Source organism: Cervus elaphus, chromosome 33 (genome assembly GCF_910594005.1).
Source record: "Cervus elaphus chromosome 33, mCerEla1.1, whole genome shotgun sequence".
Lineage (NCBI taxonomy): Eukaryota > Metazoa > Chordata > Mammalia > Artiodactyla > Cervidae > Cervus > Cervus elaphus.
The window spans coordinates 72,465,492-72,489,196 of NC_057847.1; the positions used below are offsets into that span (position 1 = coordinate 72,465,492).

At 44.1% G+C, this 23,705-nt stretch overlaps 1 protein-coding gene across 5 annotated transcripts in view; it reads left to right on the forward strand.

Annotated features, from left to right (window-relative positions):
- EPB41L5 (erythrocyte membrane protein band 4.1 like 5) overlaps nt 1-23,249 on the forward strand; it is a 156,925-nt gene extending 133,676 nt beyond the window's left edge. For 4 of the 5 annotated variants that reach the window (XM_043894711.1, XM_043894715.1, XM_043894713.1 and 1 more), the window contains 5 exons: nt 7,716-7,806; nt 9,713-9,787; nt 13,038-13,079; nt 13,446-13,567; nt 18,999-23,249. In XM_043894711.1, coding sequence (XP_043750646.1) covers nt 7,716-7,806; nt 9,713-9,787; nt 13,038-13,079; nt 13,446-13,567; nt 18,999-19,065 — 397 coding nt within the window. In that variant the 3' untranslated portion in view covers nt 19,066-23,249. The remainder of the gene's footprint in view (nt 1-7,715; nt 7,807-9,712; nt 9,788-13,037; nt 13,080-13,445; nt 13,568-18,998) is intronic. The other variant, XM_043894712.1, reaches the window with a different exon arrangement.
- Nucleotides 23,250-23,705: the final 456 nt, after the last annotated feature.

The following is a 23,705-nucleotide window of genomic DNA, read 5'->3' on the forward strand; positions in this document are numbered from 1 at the left end:
TCAGTCATTGCACACGGGCTCAGTCATTGCACACGGGCTCAGTCATTGCACACGGCCTCAGGAGTCGTTGCACACGGGCTCAGGAGTCATTGCACACGGGCTCAGGAGTCATTGCACACGGGCTCAGTCATTGCACACGGGCTCAGTCATTGCACACGGGCTCAGTCATTGCACACGGGCTCAGTCATTGCACACGGGCTCAGTCATTGCACACGGGCTCAGTCGTCGCTGCACACGGGCTCAGTCATTGCACACGGGCTCAGTCATTGCACACGGGCTCAGTCATTGCACACGGGCTCAGTCATTGCACACGGGCTCAGTCATTGCACACGGGCTCAGTCATTGCACACGGGCTCAGGAGTCGCTGCACACGGGCTCAGTCATTGCACACGGGCTCAGTCATTGCACACGGGCTCAGGAGTCGTTGCACACGGGCTCAGTCATTGCACACGGGCTCAGTCATTGCACACGGGCTCAGTCATTGCACACAGGCTCAGTCATTGCACACGGGCTTAGTCATTGCACACGGGCTCAGGAGTCGCTGCACACGGGCTCAGTCATTGCACACGGGCTCAGTCATTGCACACGGGCTCAGGAGTCGCTGCACACGGGCTCAGTCATTGCACACGGGCTCAGGAGTCATTGCACACGGCCTCAGGAGTCGTTGCACACGGGCTCAGGAGTCATTGCACACGGGCTCAGGAGTCATTGCACACGGGCTCAGTCATTGCACACGGGCTCAGTCATTGCACACGGGCTCAGTCATTGCACACGGCCTCAGGAGTCGTTGCACACGGGCTCAGGAGTCATTGCACACGGGCTCAGTCATTGCACACGGGCTCAGTCATTGCACACGGCCTCAGGAGTCGTTGCACACGGGCTCAGGAGTCGCTGCACACGGGCTCAGTCATTGCACACGGGCTCAGTCATTGCACACGGGCTCAGTCATTGCACACGGGCTCAGTCATTGCACACGGGCTCAGGAGTCGTTGCACACGGGCTCAGGAGTCGCTGCACACGGGCTCAGTCATTGCACACGGGCTCAGTCATTGCACACGGGCTCAGTCATTGCACACGGCCTCAGGAGTCGTTGCACACGGGCTCAGGAGTCGCTGCACACGGGCTCAGTCATTGCACACGGGCTCAGTCATTGCACACGGGCTCAGTCATTGCACACGGGCTCAGTCATTGCACACAGGCTCAGTCATTGCACACGGGCTTAGTCATTGCACACGGGCTCAGGAGTCGCTGCACACGGGCTCAGTCATTGCACACGGGCTCAGTCATTGCACACGGGCTCAGGAGTCGCTGCACACGGGCTCAGTCATTGCACACGGGCTCAGGAGTCATTGCACACGGCCTCAGGAGTCGTTGCACACGGGCTCAGGAGTCATTGCACACGGGCTCAGGAGTCATTGCACACGGGCTCAGTCATTGCACACGGGCTCAGTCATTGCACACGGGCTCAGTCATTGCACACGGGCTCAGTCATTGCACACGGCCTCAGGAGTCGTTGCACACGGGCTCAGGAGTCATTGCACACGGGCTCAGTCATTGCACACGGGCTCAGTCATTGCACACGGCCTCAGGAGTCGTTGCACACGGGCTCAGGAGTCGCTGCACACGGGCTCAGTCATTGCACACGGGCTCAGTCATTGCACACGGGCTCAGTCATTGCACACGGGCTCAGTCATTGCACACGGGCTCAGTCATTGCACACGGGCTCAGTCATTGCACACGGGCTCAGTCGTTGCACACGGGCTCAGTCATTGCACACGGGCTCAGTCATTGCACACGGGCTCAGTCATTGCACACGGGCTCAGTCATTGCACACGGCCTCAGGAGTCGTTGCACACGGGCTCAGGAGTCATTGCACACGGGCTCAGTCATTGCACACGGGCTCAGTCATTGCACACGGGCTCAGTCATTGCACATGGGCTCAGTCATTGCACACGGGCTTAGTCATTGCACACGGGCTCAGGAGTCGCTGCACACGGGCTCAGTCATTGCACACGGGCTCAGTCATTGCACACGGGCTCAGTCATTGCACACGGGCTCAGTCATTGCACACGGGCTCAGGAGTCGCTGCACACGGGCTCAGTCATTGCACACGGGCTCAGTCATTGCACACGGGCTCAGTCATTGCACACGGGCTCAGGAGTCGCTGCACACGGGCTCAGTCATTGCACACGGGCTCAGTCATTGCACACGGGCTCAGGAGTCACTGCACATGGGCTCAGCAGTTGTGACTCTCAGGCTCCAGGACACAGGCTCAGCGGTTGTGGCACATGGGCTTTGTTGCTGTGTGGCATGTGGGATCTTCCTGGATCAGGGATCAAACTGGTGTTCCCTACATTTCGAGGCAGATTCCTAACCACTGGGCTGCCAGAGAAGCCCATGGTTTCTTCATTTTAACTGCCACAGTATATTCATTCTTTTATTAAAGGACAAATACTTGTTACAAATTAACATTGTACATGTTCTTCCATATACACATATGTTGTAAGGATTTTTTCATCTGCTTTCTGTGTTTTGTAGCAGTGTAAACTACCTAGAACTAATCTCTCTTTTTTTAAAAAATTTTTTGGTTTGGCCTCAGGATTCTTATTCACTGATTTACAATATTATATTTGTTTTAGGTGTACAATGTAATGATTAAATATTTTTATGGATTATATTCTATTTTTACATTTATTATAAATTATTGGTTATATTAATATTCTTGTAACTTATGTATTTTATACATAGTTCAGTTGCTCAGTCGTGTCTGGCTCTGTGACCCCATGGACTGCAGCACACCAGGCCTCCTTGTCCATCACCAACTCCCAGAGTTTACCCAAACCCATATCCATTGAGTCGGTGATGCCATCCCACCATCTCATCCTCTGTCGTCCCCTTCTCTTCCTGCCCTCAATCTTTCCCAGCATCAGGGGCTTTTCCAATGAGTCAGCTCTTCACATGAGGTGGCCAAAGTATTGGAGTTTCAGCTTCAACATCAGTCCTTCCAATGAACACCCAGAACTGATCTCCTTTAGGATGGACTGGTTGGATCTCCTTGCAGTCCAAGGGACACTCAAGAGTCTTCTCCAACACCACAGTTTAAAAGCATCAATTCTTCTGTGCTCAGCTTTCTTGATAGTCCAACTCTCACATCCATACATGACCACTGGAAAAACCATAGCCTTGACTAGACGGACCTTTGTTGGCAAAGTAATGTCTCTGCTTTTTAATATGCTGTCTAGGTTGGTCATAACTTTCCTTCCAAGGAGTAAGCGTCTTTTGTACATAGTAGTTTCTGTTTATTGATTTCCTACCACTACCCACTCCCTCCTCACTTACCTTATCTCACTGGTAACCCCTAGTTCTTTATATCTGCAAATTTGTTTCTGACTTACTTCACTTGTATATTCATTTGTTTGTTTATTTTTTAGATTTCACATGTAAATGATAAAATATAGTATTTGTCTTTCTCTGTCTGACTTATTTCACTAAACATAATACCCTCTAGGTGCATCCATGTTGTTGCAATTTTTCATTCTTTTTATGGCTGAGTAATATTCCATTACATATATATACATCACATTTTCTTTATCCATTCATCTTGGTGAACACTTAGGTTACTTCTATATCTTAGTTATTGTAAATAACCCTACTATAAACCCTGGGGGGGGGGGTACACGTATCTTGTTAAATTAGTGTTTTTTTTTCTTCAGATATACACTCAGAATTGCTGGATCATACAGTAGTTCCATTTTGTTTTTTTTGAGGAGCTGCCATACTCTTTGCCATAGTGGCTGCACCAGCTTCCATTCCCACCAACAGGGAATTCTCACCAAAGGGAATTCCCACATCCTTGCCAGCATTTGTAATTTATGTTCTTTTTAATGGTAGCCATGCTGACAGGTGTGAGGTGATGTCTCACTGGGGGTTTGGTTTGCATTTCTCTGATGATCAGTGATGTTGAGTATCTTTTCATGTGCCTGTTTTCTATTTGTATATATCTTCTTTGGAAAAATGTCTGTCACATCTTTTGCCCACTTCCCCCCCACCACCCCTTTGCCCACTTTTTATTGGTTTGTTTATTTTTATTAAATATTAAGTTGTTTGAGCCATTTATGTATTTTGAGTATTAACCCCATATTGGTCATATCATTTGTAGATTTTTTTTTCATTCTGTTATCTTCATTTTGTCAATGGTTTCCTTTGTACCACAAAAGCTTTTAAGTTTAATTAGATCTGATTGTTTATATTTTTGCTTTTGTTTCCTTTGCTTTGAGACAGATCCAAAGAAAATATTGTTACATTTTATGTCAAAGACCGTTCTGCTTGTGTTTTCTATGAGTTTTATGGTTTCTGGTCTTACTTTATTTTTTAATCTATTTTGAGTTTATTTTTGTGTGTGGTATGAGATGTTCTAATTTCATTTTTACATGCAGCTGTCCAGGTCTCCAGCTGTTGTTATTGAAAAGACTGTCTCTTCCCTACTGTATGTTCTTGCTTCCTTTATTTTGGCTTAATTGACCAAAAGTGCATGGCTTTATTTCTGGGCTATCTATTCTGTTCCATTGATCTGTGTGTCTGTTTTTATGCCAATGCTATACTATTTTGATTACTGTAGCTTTATGGTATAACTTGAGGTCAGGAGTGTGATTCCTCTAGCTGTATTCTTTTTTTCTCAGGGTTACTTTGGCAATTTGGGGTCCTTCATATAAATTTCCATATAAATTTTATGCCCCAACCACTAATGCCAAAGAAGCTGAAGCTGAACAGTTCTGTGAAGACCTACAAGAGCTTCGAGAACTAACACCAAAAAAAGATGTCCTTTTCATCAGAGGGGAGTGGAATGCAAAAGTAGGAAGTCAAGAGATTCCTGGAGTAACACGCAAGTTTGGCCGTGCAGTACAAAATGAAGCAGGGCAAAGACAAACGTTTTGCAAAGTGAACACACTGGTCATAGCAAACACCCTCTTCCAACGTCACAAGAGATGCCTGTACACATGGGCATCACCAGATGGTCAGTACTGAAGTCAGATTGATTATATTCTTTGCAGCTAAAGATGGAGAAGCTCTATACAGTCAGCAAAAAACAAGACTGGGAGCTGACTGTGGCTCAGATCATGAACTCCTTATCGCAAAATTCAGATGTAAATTGAAGAAAGTAGGGAAAACCACTAGACCACATTCAGGTATGACCTAAATCAAATTCCTTATGATGATACCATGGAAGAGACAGATAGATTAAAGGGATTAGATTTGACGGACAGAGTGCCTGAAGAACTATGGACGGAGGTTCGTAACATTGTACAGGAGGCAGTGATCAAAATTATCCCCAAAAAGAAGAAATGCAAAAAGGTAAAATGGTTGTGTGACGAGGCCTTACAAATAGCTGAGAAAACAAGAGAAGCAAAAAGCAAAGGAGAAAAGGAAAGATAAACCCATCTGAATGCAGAGTTCCAAAGAATAGCAAGGAGAGATAAGAAAGCCTTCATCAGTGATCAATGCAAAGAAGTAGAGGAAAACAATAGAATGGAAAAGAGTAGAGATCTCTTCAAGAAAATGATAGATACCAAGGGAACATTTTATGCAAGATGGGCACAATAAAGGACATATTACAATAATGGGTATGGGCATAGCAGAAGCAGAAGATATTAAGAAGAGGTGATAAGAATATACGGAAGAACTATACAAAAAAGATCTTAATGACCCAGATAACCACAATGATGTGATCACTCACCTAGAGCCAGACATCCTGGAGTGCAAAGTCAAGTGGGCCTTAGGAAGAAGCATCAATAAAAACAAAGCTAGTGGAGGTGATGGAATTCCAGCTGATCTATTTCAAATCCTAAAACATAATGCTGTGAAAGTGCTGCACTCAATATGCCAGCAGATTTGGAAAACTCAGCAGTGGCCACAGGACTGGAAAAGGTCAGGTTTCATTCCAATCCCAAAGGCAATGCCAAAGAATGTTCAAACTACCACACAATTGAACTAATTTCACACACTAGCAAAGTAATGCCCAAAATTCTCCAAGCTAGGCTTTAACAGTCCTGAACCAAGAATTTCCAGATATTCAAGCTGAATTTAGAAAAGGCAGAGGAACCAGATCCAATGCCGATATCCATTGGATCATATCAAAAGCAAAAGAATTCCAGAAAAACATCTGCTTCATTGACTATGCTAAAGCCTTTGACTGTGTGGATCACAACAAACTGTGGAAAATTCTTAAAAGAGATGGGAATACCAGACCACCTTACCTACTCCTGAGAAACCTGTATGCAGGTCAAGAAGCAGCAGAACCAGATATGAAACAATGGACTGATTTCAAATTGGGAAAGGAGTACATGAAGGCTGTTTATTGTCATCCTGCTTATTTAACGTATATGCAGAGTATATCATGCCTAATGCCAGGCTGAATGAAGCAGAAACTGGAATCAAGATTCCTAGGAGAAATACCAATGACCTCAGATATGGAGATGACACCACCTCTTTTAATGGCAAAAAACAAAAAGGAACTAAAAGAGTGTCTTGATGAAAGTGAAAGAGGAGAGTGAAAAAGCTCGCTTAAAACTCGACTTTCAAAAAGCTAAGATCACATGAAGTCCCATCACTTCATGGCAAGTATATGGGGAAACAGTGAGAGGCTTTATTTTCTTGGGCTCCAAAATCACTGCAGATGGTGACTGCAGCCATGAAATTAAAAGACACTTGCTCCTTGAAAGAAAAGCTATGACCAACATAGACAGCATATTAAAAAGCAGAGATATTACTTTACTGACAAAGTTCTGTATACTCAAAGCTATGGTTTTTCCAGTAGTCGTGTGTGGATGTGAGAGTTTGACCATAAAGAAAGTTGAGCGCTGAAGAATTGATGCTTTTGAACTATGGTGTTGGAGAAGACTCTTGAGGGTCCCTTGGACTAGAAGGAGGTCCAACCAGTCAGTCCTAAAGGAAATCAGTCCTGAATATTCATTGGAAAGACTGATGCTGAAACTGAAGCTCCAATACTTTGGTCACCTGATGAGAAGAACTGACTCATTGGAAAAGACCCTGATGCTGAGAAAGATTGAAGGCAGGAGGAGAAGGGGATGACAGAGGACGAGATGGTTGGATGGCATCACTGACTTGTTGGACCTTAGTTTGAGCAAACTCAGGGAGATGGTGAAGGACAGGGAAGACTGGCGTGCTGCTGTCCATGGGATTGCAGAGTCAGATACGACTGAGCAACTAAACAACAACAAAGTTTCCATCTAAATTTTAGGATTACTTGTCCTAGTTCTGTGAAAAGCCTGATAGGCATTTTGAAAGGGATTGCATTAAATCTGTAGATAGCTTTGGATAGTGTGGACATTTGGCAATGTTAATTCTTCTAACACATGAACATGGGATATCTTTCAGTTTCTTTGCATCATCTTCAGATTCTTTCATCAGTTTTCAGAATATGGTTTTCAAAATAAAGGTCTTTTACCTCCTGGATTAGCTTTATTCCTAGACATTTTATTATTTTTAATGCAATTTTATTTTTTTTATTTTAATTTTTAATGCAATTTTAAATGGGATTGTTTTCTTGATATCTCTTGTTGATAGTTCGTGTGTTGAAAGCAGGACTAATTTCTAATTGAAGAGTTCGTTTTTCTTCTTCCTGAGAAGGCTGCTTGTGACTCCTGTGTCACCTCTGTCAGTCCTTCATGATGTGAACATACCTTTCCTCTTCCTAGTGCTGAATTAAATGAAAACCCTGTGCCCGTCCGTGGAGACTCTGTGGCTCTGATGCGAACCACACCTGCAGAAAGTGGGTCTGCTCTAAAGGTAACAATTAGTGCCACTTTTTAAGGTTTCTCCTCACATTCTACTGAGTTGAATCTTGGTTATACAGGACATCTGGTGAGTTCTGATGGACACCAGAACTTAAGCTGTGAAAAAAGCACTGAACCTCGCTTCTCTAGGGAGAATCCTATTGTCAGATCCTATTGTCAAACCCAAGAGTAGCTCAGGGTTTCTTCTCCATTTTTGAGTTATTTGTTGTCATTTTGTTTTTTTAGATGATCTCTTATTTTTGGTTTCTGTATGCTGACTCTACTTCCCTAGTGTTTGAAACAGAACACTGCACATGGTAGGCAGTAAATAAGTATTGATTGATCAAAAGTAACATTCTGAAATTGTGTTGTATTATAACCAGCCTATCTCAAATCCTGCCTTTCTTGTATCCACTTGTCACACACCCATTGTTGTTTAGTTGCTAACTTGTGTCCGAGTCTTTTTGCAACCCCATGAACTGTCGCCCATCAGGCTCCTCTGTCCATGGGATTTTTTAGGCAAGAAAACTGGAGTGCTTTCCCATTTCCTTCTCCAAGGGATCTTTCTGACCCAAGGACTGAACCTGCCTCTCCTACATTGCAGGCGGATTCTTTACCCCTGAGTCACCTGGGAAGCCCCACACACCCATACCAGTTCAGAAATCATGGAAACCCAGTTCATTGCCCTGGGAATGTTTTAATTTGCTATTTAAACAACAAATTAGTTTTGTAAAGGAACAGTTAACCATTTGTACTTGTATTGCAAAAGCACATTTATCATAGAAATTTACCAAATATTTTATAAAAAGAAAAACATTAGCAATTACCTGTATTCCCACTAGTCAAAAAAACTTTGGGGTTTTAAAAAAGGAACCTAAAATATTTTCAATCCAGAGATTCCTTTCTGCTAATTAAAATCCTAAAATGATATATTGACATGTTTGATCATTGAAAATCATTAGGTGGAACCTCAGACATGTTTCGGAACAGAGAAGGACATTTATCCCCCAAATTTATTGCATATTGTGTACCAGGATGGCATGCTAGGCTTTGAAAATTAAAAAATGACTGAGACATGGCCTCTTCTTTCAAGCTGCTTTGTAGTACAGTCGGAGAGAGAATTTTAATACGTGTGGTGGAGATATGCACAGGCTCTTTCGGGGCTCATCAGGTCCCACAGGGTAAGGAGGAGTGGGACAGGAGGAGGGAGAGGAGAGAAGGGAGCAGACAGTTACTTCATACGTGGGACTAAAATTCAGTTAACACTGAACTGGAGATGTACCATGGCCTGAGGACAGATAGACAGAAACGTATAAATAAAGGGTACACCCTGGGTGCTTACTGCTCTTATTTCCAGACTGGAGTTCCATCTTTTATCCTTTTAACATTCTTCCTATGCATCCCCCCAACACATATACACACGCTGCTATACAGAACTCTGTTTGTATAAGGTGCTTCAAATATTGATTAGACAAGAGCATTAAATAATGTTTATGGGGGAAATTTACATTATACTCCTTTGTGAACATTGGAGCACACACACGTGTGAATGAAGAAGCGCTGGGAGTTCAGGCCTCTCCTTACGTGCTGGTTTCTTGCTGGCTGAACCTCTTACCTCTCATCTCTAGTTCAAGAGCTGAGAGCCAGGATAGTCCTAAACCCTACCCAAGTCTTAGTCTTACCAGAAGGAATAATTATGAAAATTCACAAAACCCTTGAGTGTTTTGAAGTTCTGACTGTAGGCTAGGTTCCCTCCAACACGAGTGAAATCACTGAAAGCTATGGCTCCTGAATGTCCCCATTTGTTTCAAGATTAACACCAGCCAGGCATGGGTCCAAATTATACACTGCGAGGATATGGAAAAACCTGTCTGGTGATCGGTGGGTCACTTAACATCTGTGTGTCTTGTCTCCCACAGGATGCTGCAGATGAACTGGATGCCTTGCTGTTGTCTCTCACTGAGAATCTCCTTGACCACACAACCACACCTCAGGTAAAGACGCTTTAAAACAGGAAGATGGAAAGGTATTGCTGTTTGAAATTGTCCCTGCTAGATTCCAGTTTTTACCTTGTCTGTAGTTTAGTAAGACTTTTCATTTCATGAATTTATATTTCAGTAACCACATAGCATTGCTTTTCTATACTAAGTTCTGCCAACTTGAATCTTTGTGTCATTACATAACCACATGTTAACTGTGAGCCTATTTGTAACTAAAGTCACTCAGTTGTGTCTGACTCTTTGCAACCCCATGGACTGTAACCTACCAGGCTCCTCTATCCATGGAATTCTCCAGGCAAGAATACTGGAATGGGTATTCCCTTCTCCAGGGGATCTTCCCAACCCAGGGATTGAACCCAGGTCTCCCACACTGCAGGCGGATTCTTTACCATCTGAGCCACTAGGGAAGCCCAAGAATACTGAAGTGGGTAGCCCATCCCTCCTCCAGGGGATCCTGCCAACCCAGGAATCGAACCGGGGTCTCCTACATTACAGGAGGGTTCTTTACCAGCTGAGCTACCAGGGAAGCTCTTTTTGTAACATAATCCTATTAAACAGCATGAGAGGAACATGTGGGGATAAACCAGCTTCTTCTATTGTCTGAACTTCTAAAGAGTTCAGACAATAAAGAATTTTAATTTAAAAAGAAAACATTTACAGAAAGATGGAATCATAAGAATGGTTGACATTAAACACATTGATCTTTATTTGAGTTTGGGAGATACTGTGTTAAGTACTGTGTGTGCATGCCAAGTCATGGCCAACTGTGAGCATGATACAGATAAGAAACAGTCCCTTCCCTCCAGAGACATGGAGACTAGTTGGGATGGAAGGTACACAGAAGCCTCATTTAGTGCCTAATGACTCGTGTGCTGGGACTGCTGTGACATCACCTGAAGGCTTGGAAGTACAGGTGGTACTCGGGTGTGTGTGTGCATCACTGGAGAGCAAAAGAAAGCACAGACCACTGGTCTCCACCCCGGAGTTTCTGACATGGTGTTTGTGGGGTGCAGCCTGAGAAGCTGCATTTCTGACCGTTCCCGGGGGTTCAGATGTGGGCCAGGAGCCACCATCTGATATCAGTAAACACAAAGACTTTACCAGATGCACAAACAGAAAATACAAGGAGTGTTGGCGGTATTGGGCCACAATAATCCTTTAACCAGGACAAAGAGGTAACGTCTAAGCCTAATGAAAGAGAGCCTGAAGCTGGAGAAGGAATCCTTGGGGCCCAGCTCAGAACACTTATTGGGTGTCTACGCTTTCTCACAGGTGGGTGGGTGATGAAAATGAATTTCATTAAAAGCATTTTCTATCACTAGTATATTTTTACTTCCCTGCAAATTTAGAATGTTTTCTTTGTTTTAAATAAAAATGTAGAATATGATGCATTTTAGGTTCTGCATATAAGCTATGCTACTATGCTTACTAATTTTTAGTTATTAGAACTGTAATACTCTTTTAATAAATTGAGCTTTTTAAGTGATTTTGATACGTGATGCGGCCAGTCCAGCATCATTATGCTGATATTTTGCTGTTTTTCATTGTTAGTTCTTTCAGATGGTTTTTAGAATAACTTTGTCAAGTTTCACTCCCTTGAGAGCCTTTGAAGTTTTTATTGTGATTGTATTAAATCCATAAATTACCTTGAGGAAAGAACTGATATATTTGTGATTATCTTCTTGGCTAAGAGTATAAAATGTTTTTCTCATCCAAGATTTCCTGTTTCTCCTAAAAGTTATGTAGTTATAGTCTCCCCAATATAAATTTTATGTTTTCCTATTTTTGTTATTTCCAGACCCTTGATGGTTTTTTTGCTAGTAAGATTTTTTACCCATTAAAGTATTTAGGACTTAACAGAGAATAGTCCGTAATGTCCTCTGCAAGTCTTCTCTGTTCTTTGTTAGGTTAAATGCTAAATGCTTTATAGTTTTGTTGATGTTGTGAATGGTATTTAAGTTTTTACTATTGAATTAGTAAGTTGATTTTGTGTTTAGGAAACTTGCTGAGTTCTTTTCAGTAGTCATTCTGCTGATTCTCTCAAATATTCTGTCATCAGTTTCTGGGGTGTGTTTAGTATCTCTGTCTGCAATTATTGGTTAATCCATTTCTTAACCTATCGTTGGATCTTTCCATTTTGTGTGTATTTTGAAGATAGATGCATGTTTGTTGATTGTAATTATACTTTTCCTGAGCTCCTTTTAACACTTAAAATTGTCCTTGTTTGCCCCTTTTTCCTCTCTTTATTTCCCTTTTGATTGATAAAAATTTGACAACGTAGCTTTAAGTTTGAATTGCCTTAAGTAGAATTTTCTATTAATTTATTTTCAGTCAAAAGTCTCTATGCTTTGATTGAGTTTAAATCCACTTATATTGACTATAATTATTGTTATTATAGGACTTCTTTCTGCCAAACCATTTTTTGTTAACTTTTACTGTACTTCTTTTCTCTCTGTTTTATTTTCTATGGTTAATAATTCATTTCTTAATATTGATGGGAAAGTCATATTTTATATATTTTAAAAGTGTCTATTTTTTAATACTTTGGCTGTGCCTAATCTTAGTTGTAGCATGCAGGATCTAGTTTCCTGACCAGGGATAGAACCTGGGCCCCTTGCATTGGAAGCGTGGAGTCTTAGCCACTGAACCACCAGGGGAGTCCCTTTATTTTGTATTTTTATTCTTTTGGTAGTTACCTAAATTACTAAGACCTGAACTTATATTAATTTTTTCTTATCAGAATGTCACCAGTGCAAGGGCTAGTGTTAAGTTTCCATAAAACAGGGAGAGTTGGGAGTTCATTAGATGACTGTTCTACACATAAAAGTGAGATCTAGCAAATCAAACATTAAAAAGACTATAACAAAGGCCCTATGAGTCAGTAGCAGTGTGGGTGTTTTTATTCTGTTTGCTGCATGCATAATTAGAAAATGGACTGTATAGAGACAGATTTTTTTTCTGTGTACTTTGTTTTTTGCTGTTCCATTTGAATTAGTCAACAGTCCCCTGTTCAAGAAGGCTGTGATTATTTGTAATGAACTGAAATGAAATTTCAGAAAATAAACGGTAAATTGAATGCTAGGGATTGGGGAAATCCCTAGTAAATGACCTGAAAGTAGTAGTAGCATTCAGATTCCACCCCCCAACCCACGCGTTTCATAGCAGAAGAAAGCATTATGAGTATAATTATAAAAATTCAGTCTTCCCTAAAAGTAAATACACATACATATACATTTTTTTTCAGGTGTCTTCAACATCAGCGATCACACCCCGTTGGATTGTGCCAGTAAGTTAATGATATTTAGAATTTTTCTTTCTGTTCTCCTTACAGAATGAGGCCTGAAGGAGTACCAGGTTCTTATTTTCCCTTGAAAACCTGGGGTCATCATCAAAGCTCTTCTAATTAAACTTACTGGCTTCAAACTAGTGATACAACTTTTGTGTTTATAAATGTGTAAGGGTGCTAACAAAAATAAAAATAAAAATCTGATGTGAAGGATAGTAAAAGCAAATAAAAAACAAAAAAAGCAACTGTGATCATAAACATCCTCCCCATTACCATAATTGTTGGAGAAGATGGCTTGGAGCTGAAGTGCTGGTTGTCAGGGAGGTGTGATCACCTCCTCTCAGATGTGTTGTGTGTCTTTCTCAGCAGAGCACTGTCCTTCCTAATGGACTTGCAGGAAATGGGTTTTCCCTGACGGGGAAGGAACGGCTGGGTAGCAGAGAGCTCATCTCTCCCCCAGCGCCATTCTTGGTGGACGCCGTGACCAGGTGAGGAATTATTTCTCAGTTGCACTTCTTAGGCATCTGTTAGAAGGAAAGAAATAATAAAATTAATTGCATTTAAAGCAATAATGTCCATTCTTCTTTAACCGAACTTAATTGAAACTGAATAAATCTCTTCCTCTGTTAATTATTTAGGGTAGTGTTTTTTCTTTTTCTTGTCAGTAGCAATTTTCTACAAAATTAAGAAGTAGACCTTATTTTTTTTTAATTGGAAGTCTTTGTTAGATAAAGACGTTAATAGGTCTATCTTTAAAATTTTATATTTGTTTTAAAATTGATTTATATCTTTTCCTATCATGCTTTACTGTTACGTTGTCCATCAATACAGAGGAGGAGATGCAGATGAGGGTAGGGCAGGGGATTCCCAAGGTGAGGGCTCTGGTGTAGCTTTCACTGAAGCCTGCTTGTTGCACCTCATTTTATCTCATTGCTTGCCACAAACAGAAACTGAACTCAGAAGAGCTTTTGTTCAGCATGTTATTCTTCAACTTTTATTACGACCAAGACTGTGCCTGTTTTGCAAAAGATTTTGCCTTCATTTCTTACCTCTGACTTTTTCATGGGTGTGTTTGCTGTTTCTCACATCTTCCTGGTGTTGAGAATGCAGATCAGTTGTAGTAGAAGCTTTAGAGAATGAAAAAAAAAAATTCCTAAGTATAAAGGAAAAGTTACTAGAGATGGTTAATTTGAGAGAAATTCATAGTTCATTTTAAAATTGTTGTCTTACCTCTGTAGTCTTTAATATAATTGTTTACTCAGCAAACAACTGATTGGATATTAGGTACCAGGCATTACTTCTCTCTGGCATTGAAGAGAGCTGTGAAGAGGATGGATGTGGGGCCTGTTTCCCTAAACATGTATGACTAGTAGTCCCCACTGTTAAAGTAGAGATTACCTGCAGAGAGCCAGGTAATAATTCTCTGTAATTGAGTTTACACAGTAAAATGTGAGTGCTTATAGACTTCCAAATGTTAAGTCACAGATGACATCAGGGCCTTGTCTCCATTCCTTCCCAAAGTAAATAATCATAAAGGAATTAGATTAAAAATAACAGATAGTACACCTGAAGCTAGTATAATATGTCAGGACCTTGATGAGGAAAACAGGACAGCAAATCAGTGAAACACTGGAGTCCATAAGCAGACCCACACAAATACAGTTCCCTGATTTATGCAGTGCTGAAGGGAAAGAGTGGTCTCCCAGGCAGTCAGCCTAACAAGTTAAATATCCTTATGGGAAAAAAGTCATCTTGACCCAGCCTCATATTGCACACCAAAATCTACTGTAACTGCACTGAAAATTTGAAATGTCCATAAATAAAGGTTTTAGCAAAAAATATAAGTATACATCCTTGTGGCCTTGAGATAAGCAAAGATTTTTTAAACAAGTCATAAAATGCTATGTTCATTCAGGAAAATATTGACAACTTGGATTGTATCAAAAAGCTTCTGTTTATCAACATACAATTTCAAGCACTCAAAAAAGAAGCCACAGAGTAGAGAAGAGAGCTGCCACTTCCCCTCTCTCTGACTCTCTCTCTCTCTCACAAAGGACTGATCCAGAATATATAAAGAGCTTTGTGAATCAACAAGAAAAATGCAGCTCAATAGAAAAATTGGCAAAAGAGTTGAAAAACAGTTCACAAGAAGGATATCCAGATGGCCAATAAACCATTAGATGATGCACACCTTGACAAGTCATTGAGAAATACAAATTCAAACCACTGTGATACCACTCCATACACCTAAAATGGCTCAAGTGAGAGAGACATGTAGTACCAAGTAGAGATGAAGTCATAGGGCAACAGAAGCTCTGTAAATTTAAATAACTGTGTTGCACGTAGATTTGGCAGTATCTATGAAAGCTGAAAATACTCTTACATGCATACTCAATAGAAATACAAATATACATCCATTAAAGGTATGTACAAAAATGCTTATAGCAACTGTATTCATCATAGTAATTGAAAACTTAAAAAAAAATCCATTAGCAGTCGACTAGATGAATACTAGACTAGAGCAGTGAAAACGAACGAACTAAGTGTGTTAGAGAAAGACTGATGAGTTGCTTACCTGAGTTAAGTGTTTATTGCTGTGTAACAGGTTACCACACAGCTAACAGCTTAAAACAGCACAGGTTTCTGCAACCTCATCCCTGTGGGTCAGGAGTCTGGATACAACCTAGCTGTGTCCTCTGCTGCAGAGACTCTCCCAGGTGCCAGTCGGGGAGTTGACCAGAGCTGGGCCGTCAGCTGAAGGGTCAGGTGGAGGAGGCTCTGCTGACAGGACTCAGTTCCTGAGGGGCTGCAGGCCGAGGGCCCCATGTTTAGCTGACTTGAAGCCAAAGGCTGCCCTCAGGACTTGCCATGGAGCCTTTATTTCCAGGAAGGCACTGGGACACTTGCCTGCCACCCAGAAGTGCCCATCTGTACTATAATCCCAGGGGTGGGAACCAGTTACTTTTGCTCCAGTCTGTTGGTTAAAGCAAATCACGGGCCTGCAATGCTCGGGGGGAAGTCATGTGAGAGTGCCGGGATGTTTGGGTCACTGGGGGTTGTCTTGTAGTGTCTGTTACACAATAATGGTGAGCAAAGTAAAGCTCAGAAAGAGGCCCAGCCCTCGAGGAACCACGCAGTGACTCCTCTCGAGGTCTGGTTTCAGAGCCCTCGTGACGCTGTCCCCTGACCTGTGTGCTGATGGTACAGGTGTGGCTGGTGTGAGGGTTCCCCAGCCTCCGAGCTCCTGCTGCTTTGTGCACGCCAGCATGTGAGCGTTGTAATCAGTAACGTGTTTAAAAGGGTGGTCCTGGCGTTGCATCTCTGAGGATTCAGATTTCGTGGGCGTGTGCACTGTGCAAATCTTATTTTAAAGGCTTAAAACAGGAGAGGAGACAGCGGCAGTTGAAAGAATGAATAAGTTTGGGGAGCAGCAAAATGACAGATGAGTGGTAAATAGCTTGACAGGAGAAAACTGAGATCTAAGCCTGAAATGGGGCAGGAATGGAAACTGGAAAAGTAAGAACCACGTTCTCACTGTAGCTCTGAGGAAAGTCTCAGGAGGTAGAGGGACCAAATATCATGAAGATGATCCAGGTGGAGCTGAGAACCGGAGACTTGGTTGAAAGCATCTAGACCCATTTAGAACTCGACCTCCCCACGAGATATTCCCAGAAATTATTAACCAAGTTAAAAATAAGATCCAAAGAATGCATGGAAGATAAGATTCAGGAAATCTCCAAAAAAGTAGAATAAAAAGCTGGAAATTGAGACAGAAGAGAAAGTTCGAGGATTGGTCTAGGAAGTCCAATATGTGAATCATTGGAGAGCCAGAAGAAAGAACAGAATAAATAAAAGTGACCAAAATATTTTAAAAAGGAATCAAGATTTTTCCAGAACATAAGTCCTTGAGTTTTACATTAAAGGAGCTCAGTGAGTACCCAGTAACACAATGAAAATAGATGACACCATGGAACATCATGAGATTTCAGAATATCAAATTTAAGAGAGGATGTAGGTCTTCAGAGAGAGGGGGAGAAGAGCACTTAGAAAGGACTGGGAATCAGATGACAGCAGACTTCACTGAAGCTCGGAGATGATAAATAGAGCAGTGCCTGCAGAATCTGGAGAAGAATTGTTTCCATCTCGTATTTATACCCAAACTACCAATGCAGCGTGAGATTAAAACGACATTTTCAGGGGTTCCCTGGTGGTTCAGTGGTTAGGGCTCAGTGCTTTCACTGCCAGGGCCTGAATTCAGTCCCTGGTCAGGGAACTAAGCTCTCCCACATGCCACATGACATAGCCAAAAAAAAAAAGAAATTTTAAAACATAGAATTCCTCTAAAATATATGTTTCTAAGGTGACTTTCGTCAGGAAACTACTTAACTGGAGGATGTGTTCCATCAAAATAGGGTGATTATAATTGGCTATACCCCAATACAAAATAAAAAGTTTAAAATGTGAAAATAAATAGAAGGTTTAAAAAAAAAAAAACAACCAGATGACTATCCCAGAAAGAAACCATGGGACCCAGGAAACAGATGCAGGAATTTACCAGGAGGAAAGTGAAGCAGGCCTAGAAGGGACCCTGTGCGGATTTGAAGAGGATGTAGCATTCCAGGAAGGATATTGCCAAGGGAAATGACAAAACACAGGATCACCCACCCCTAAATTAAACTGCAGGAGAACAGAGCCATGGTGCGTTTGCCAGGTTAGGGACACACTGTTAGACACGCAGTGTTAGACACTGGGCACGCAGCCACAGTGAAAACCAAGGCGCTCCCTCAGTCCAGGGACAGCACACTCTGTGAGGGAGGAACTGTAGCACACTCAGACTGAGCCGTGAAAGTGTTTATGTGATTATAGCAAGCACTGAATGTTAACATGATCACAGTTGTTCCAAAACTGTGTTGAAAAGATAGGAAGGGAGGACCATGACGGGCTGTCCTTGTGGAACCACACGCCTTAGGGCAGTCAGGACGCTGCAGGGAGCCTCCCCAGAGGGCAGCTTAGAGCTGCAGGCCCTGGGCTGGCCTGAGTCTCTGGTTCAGGGAGCCTGAAGTGGGGCCTGAGAACCTGCATTTATGACAAGTTCCAGAGACCACACTTTGAGAAGTCGAGACCCAAAGCATGAAGGGAAACACCAGGAGAAACCAGTGGCAGTGTTGTCTCTGCCAGGTAGGAATGAAGAAGCGGGTTCCAGCGACTGCTGACTGCTTTTTCATTTATGTGTCTTGCTAGTGCTTCTGACGTTAATCTCTGTCCTTGGTACTTTGATGTTGTTTTCAGTTTTGTGAAACTGAAGTAGGTGCTGTTACACCTCTGCACCTCCATCCATGCTCTTCACCTCAGGCAGAGCCCACGCACTTTTTAAAAAATATTTATTTATTGGCTGTACGACATAGCAGGAGGGATCTTCGTTCCCCAGCCAGGAGTCAAGCCCACACCCCCTGCGTTGGAAGTGCAGAGTTTTAATCACTGGACCCCCAGGGAAGTCCCAAAGACCAAGTACTTTTACTCTTCCTTTAGCTGCAATAAGCAACGGCGCCGCGGGCGCCGGGCCGTGAGCACAGGAACCCCTACGCTGCTGCTTCCTGGGCGTGTGGCCATCCTGCTCACCGCGTTGTCCATGTCCGTGTTCTAGTAACAGCCCTGACTAAGCAAGAAACTGGGTATCTGTTCAGTGCGTTTTATTCAAGGAAGTCGGGGAAAATCAATGTCCATTTCAAGATGAAAAAAGCATTGGTTATCTAGAAAGTGACCTTGTGTGAAATTGCTGAATTACGTTTACAAGGCAGCCCCCCCTTGCTCTCCACGTGCTCTGTGGGGCGCTGGTGGGGAGATGCATGTTGCTCTCTTGTGGGAGGGTTGTCTCTTCATTTTCCAGAAACTGAATAACACATTCTTTCCTCCTGTCAGCTCTGCTCCAGCCTCAGCTGGAGAAGCTACCTTGAAGCAGAAGTGTTTGCTGACGACTGAGCTCTGAGGGATGGTGGCTCTCCTGTAGCCCGGGGCCGGGCCCCAGCGTCCATCCCAGAGCCCACTGCCGCCGGGGCCAGTTCCGCACCAGCGGGTAAAAGGCTCACCTGGTTTAGACTTCAGTTCCGTGAAAAAGCAGCTACATTTCCGTCCAGCTGGAAGGGCTAATTACACTACGCTTTTGCCCAAGTGACGCAATACAGTCTTCCACCCTCCCCGATTCTGCTGCAGTTGTGAATCCCTAGCGGTGGGGATGCCGCGCCCTGTGGTTTCCTCCGCGCTCTTGGCTCCGCCTAGTGGCTGTGAGTGTTCACGACGCCCCTTTGGGTGGGCTGTCCCTGGCGGTCGTCATCAGCCTGGCAGAGGTTCCTTCTCTCGCTGGTGTCAGGGTGAGTGTCCCTGAATGCCTGCTGGAGAAACTGTACCTTTCTGTCTTTGTCTGGAGATCGGTGATTTAGATAGATTAATGATTACTAAAGAGAAGTTTTTAGAATTCAGAGGATTTTCAGATGCTTCCCATACTTTTGACTTTTTGCTGGACTGGCTGTCTTGACACTGCAAGTTTACATCAAGGCAAGATAGACCGTGAGAAGAACTACACGAAAGTCAGTAGCCTGGCGTGCGTTTTCAGCCCAGCCTCCCCTCAGGAAGCTTGTCTCCATGGCCCTTATACACCTGTCACTCTTTGGCCTGGAAGGGGTGGGGAGGGTTGCAGAGAGCCTGAGGCATTTCCTCCAGGCACCCACACTTCTTCCTGGGCCACAGGGGGCTGAAGGCCATGTGACTCGGGGACGGAAGGAGCGCGTGGTGGTTTCTGGCTGCCTCTTTGGATGAAGGCTCCATTTCTTTTTAATGTAAGCTGAGTAAACTTAGATTTTGTAAACTAAAGGAAAAAAATACCAGGATAGAAATAGGGGATTGGGTTAGGGGGATCCACATCTAAAACTAAATGCAGGTATTGAGAGAATGTTAGGATTTTATGTTACTTTAAAGGGGTTCTTTCGAATTTCCTCATTACTTTCCATCTGTACAGAAAGTTCTGGATGTTAAGGTGGTATATTCTCATTATAGAAAATAGAGAAAAGAATTTCAACACCCAGAAAAATACTCTTTTAGCTTTAAAACTTTGGAATGTGTAAAGTAAACCTCCGTTGCCGTGGGGAATGAGGGTGATCTGGAAACCGTGTTGGGAAGTTGTCGTTAATCCCTGTTATCAAGGGCTGATGTTAAAGTATACCTCCTGGAATTTGGTTTTGGTTTCCTGCCCTGCAGAAACCAGAACTTAATTGAGTGTTAATGTATGCTGTTCTCCATAAAAAAACACGCGGTTTTAAGATCTTTAAAACTCCATGGTCTAGACTGTCGTGGGTTCCCTGTAACATAGTCAGCTCAGGCAGTCACACGCTTGTGTCTGACTGGAGAGGGTTTTCTTCCTGTGCTGTTCCCGGGACCTGTAGAGGTTGGAAACCACTTTGCACCAAACAGTTTTGCTGAAGGAAGGGGGGTTGGCTCTTCTTGCCGGCTACCTCCTGTAGCCCTTAGGCTGAGACTGCGGACTTGACCCAGGACGAGCCGGACCGGATGTTGTGTTTTCAGCACACTGATGACGCTGCAGGCAGAGCATTAAGGCCGTATTTCTGGTCACAGAGACGTTTTCTAGATCTTGGAGCTAGGTTGTTGAAAATATCCCCTTACCTTTGTGTCTTCTGGTACCTGTATCCTTGCCAGTCAGAACACTGAGGAGACTTTCTTAAAATGCATTTGAATCTCAAGCTAAAAGGAAGTTTTGTTTCAGGTCCTGAGAAAGAGTGGTAAATATGGAAATTGATATTTTAATGAATTAGCCCTGACAGAAAAGATGCCTGTCAGATATACATCTCGTTCCCCATCTGCCGTCCCCAGGCAACTGTAAGGCTCCCCCTGCTCTGCCCACCTGGGGCCGGGGGGAAGGGGGAGCAGCAGGCGTGAGTCAGGATGCTGGCAGAGAGCCGAGTGTGGGGACTCTGGATGGACCGGTGGGCAGGTGGTCACGTTGCGGGGGCAGTGGGGGTCCTGCTGAGGTGGCCCTCAGGCACAGTTCCTGGTGATGGAAGATCTCAGCGCCCTCCTGTGCGTTGGGACCAGCTCGTCTGCTGAGTGCAGCTCTGAGGTGACGTGCCACTGCGGTCGGGTGGGAAGCTTCGCCGTGTCTAGAGTCTCCTCTGCATTCATGCTGTGCAGCTGGAGAGAGTCCTGGCCGCGTCTGATCCCATCAGGAGTGAGGAGCACGTGTCTGGAAAGAGCAGGAATGACAGTGTGTGGGAGCATTGTGAGCACCCCTGTGTTGGAGGGTGCTTGGAGAGAGTTTATAGCTGAGCTGATAGACCTGTTTGGCGGAAGTGACCGAAGCCTGCTTGAGCCAGAGGCTCAGTTCTATGTCACTTTCTTTCCTGTTTTCACTCCGGTGACTCCTTAGGAGCTACGATGATGGTGCTTGTGGCTGTGGGCAGGTTTAGGGGCTCAGAGTGGGTGAGTGGGAGGGAGCGGCTCTTGTTCTCTTGCCATTGCCTGGTTGGTCTGTGAGGATCTGCAGTTTCTGGTGATTTGCAGAGTTCAGGTAGTGCTGAGGCCCTCGTCTCCTGCCACCTGAGGGTGGAGGTTGTCAGTGTTTAGGGCCCAGGTGCAGATCGGCTCACGTCCTGGCTGAGAAGGTGGGGGAGTGGAGAGCTGGCCTGGGTGTGCAGGTGGGATTTAAAGTCAGGTTGGTAGGTTTCAGTTTTCTCCCGTAGACTCTTCTTGAGAACTTGTGAAGTAGCACATGAAATCCTGTTTCTCAGGACCTTACAAAGGTCATAGCATCTGTGTGCACACAAAGGGCTCATTGTTCTTAGGTTCCTGCCCTTGTGGAAACCCTGCTGAACAAAGGAATGATCAGATTCCTTTGATCCTGATAAATTTAGAAATACCCTTAGGTGCTTTCCTAAAATGTTGATGTTGTTTTGAGAAATTTTTTATTAAACATGTCATATAGTCTCCTAAGTTTTTGTCTTTACCTATATCTACTTGTGCGGTCACAGAAGTTCTCTGGACACTGGAAACCCCTGCTTCCTGACTGCTTGTTCCTCATGCGTCTCATTTCTGGCCAACACTGCCTCTGTCTCCTCTTGGACAAGCACCTGCAGACTTAGACAAGTCACTGCAGAAACCCCCTCAGATTGGATTATTTGGCAGTCATTTGCACAGAGGGAAGTTCTCTTATGTTTCTGTAAGTCAGGCTCTTGAGAAGCCAAATTCTCAGCTTCTCATTGAGGGCTGGGACAGCAGGCAGGAAAGTGAGGAGCGGAGGTGGTGAAGACTTGGCTGCCCCCTGCCGCCCAAGTGTGGGCAGTGTAGATGGAGGTGAGTGCCCCGGCTTGGCTGCAGGCAGGGACATCTTCCTGGCAGTTTCCCGCAGATGGCTCCCGGGAGCCAGCGGGTGTTCAGACGGGCTCTGCAGGTTCTCTGTCCCTGGAGGCCCTGGCATTTCTCCATTGGCATTCTCACTCCCGTGTGGACAAGACAGTCCTGGGCTCCCATCCCCGAGAGGCCGGGAGGGCTCCCAGTTCTGATCCATCGTGCCCTCAGCGTTTTGGTTGCTTAGGAACCTGGAGTCTTCTAATGCATAATACACATTCCACATTATTTGTTCTTATTCCTCTCACAAATGTAAACCTATGGTTCCTGAATGTTCAGAAGAACGTTGGGAGCTTTTCCTGTCTGTTAGCCTGCAAGGTGAGGAAGTTTGTTTGGTTCATTGAAATTTGCCCTGAACTCTGCTGAATTCACATACTGGCAGAGCTGTGATTGTCTCCAGCTCTGAGAGGTGGGATCCGCGAGCCACTTTATCACATTGATGGAGACCATGATTCAGTCCCTTTGGTTTTTATTCATCAGAGAAGCGTTTGGGTGCAGACCTCTGCTCTTTAATCTTCCTGTCTGGATATGATAGATGGTTACGAGGACCTCACTATTTTGTGTTTACTTTTTATATGTATAAAGCTTTGAAGTAGCTTTTAAAGTGTAATTTATTTTTTTATCAAGTGCACTATTCCTGCAATGTGTCCCAGTTTTATATGACTTGTACTAGGAGCACCGCACTCACCTGTGAGTTGTTTGTACAATGAGATGACCGCTGTAGACGTGACCACCAATAAAGTTTTCCTGAAGCACTTAGTTTTGTGAGCCGTTGCAGTTTCTTGGACGTGTGACGCATGCCTCCTGAGCCCGTCTCTTCTCGGCAGAGCTGTTGGCAAGAGTCAGCAGGAGCAGGAACACCGCAGTGTGCGGTGTTCGTCTTGATGTGAGTGGTGTAAATCTGGATGTCGATTCTGAGAGTTAAGAAGCCCCATTGGCCACCCCCAGCACATCCTGGGAAGAGCAGCGTGGTGCAGGAAGAACCGCTCACTACCCATCGGGCCTGGTGGAGCCGTCCCGGTGCCACGCCCCTGCACCCTGCAGTCCCTCCCCCGCCCTGCGGGCCGCACCAGGCCCAGGGAGGAGCCCTGAGAACCAGCTCAAACCCGGCTAGCTGGGTTGTCCTGCGTGCCCCAGGCTGCAGGCCTTCCCACAAACCAAAGGCAGAAAGAAGTGGGCAGCTGGGGGAGACTGGACCTCCCAGGACTCTCTGTC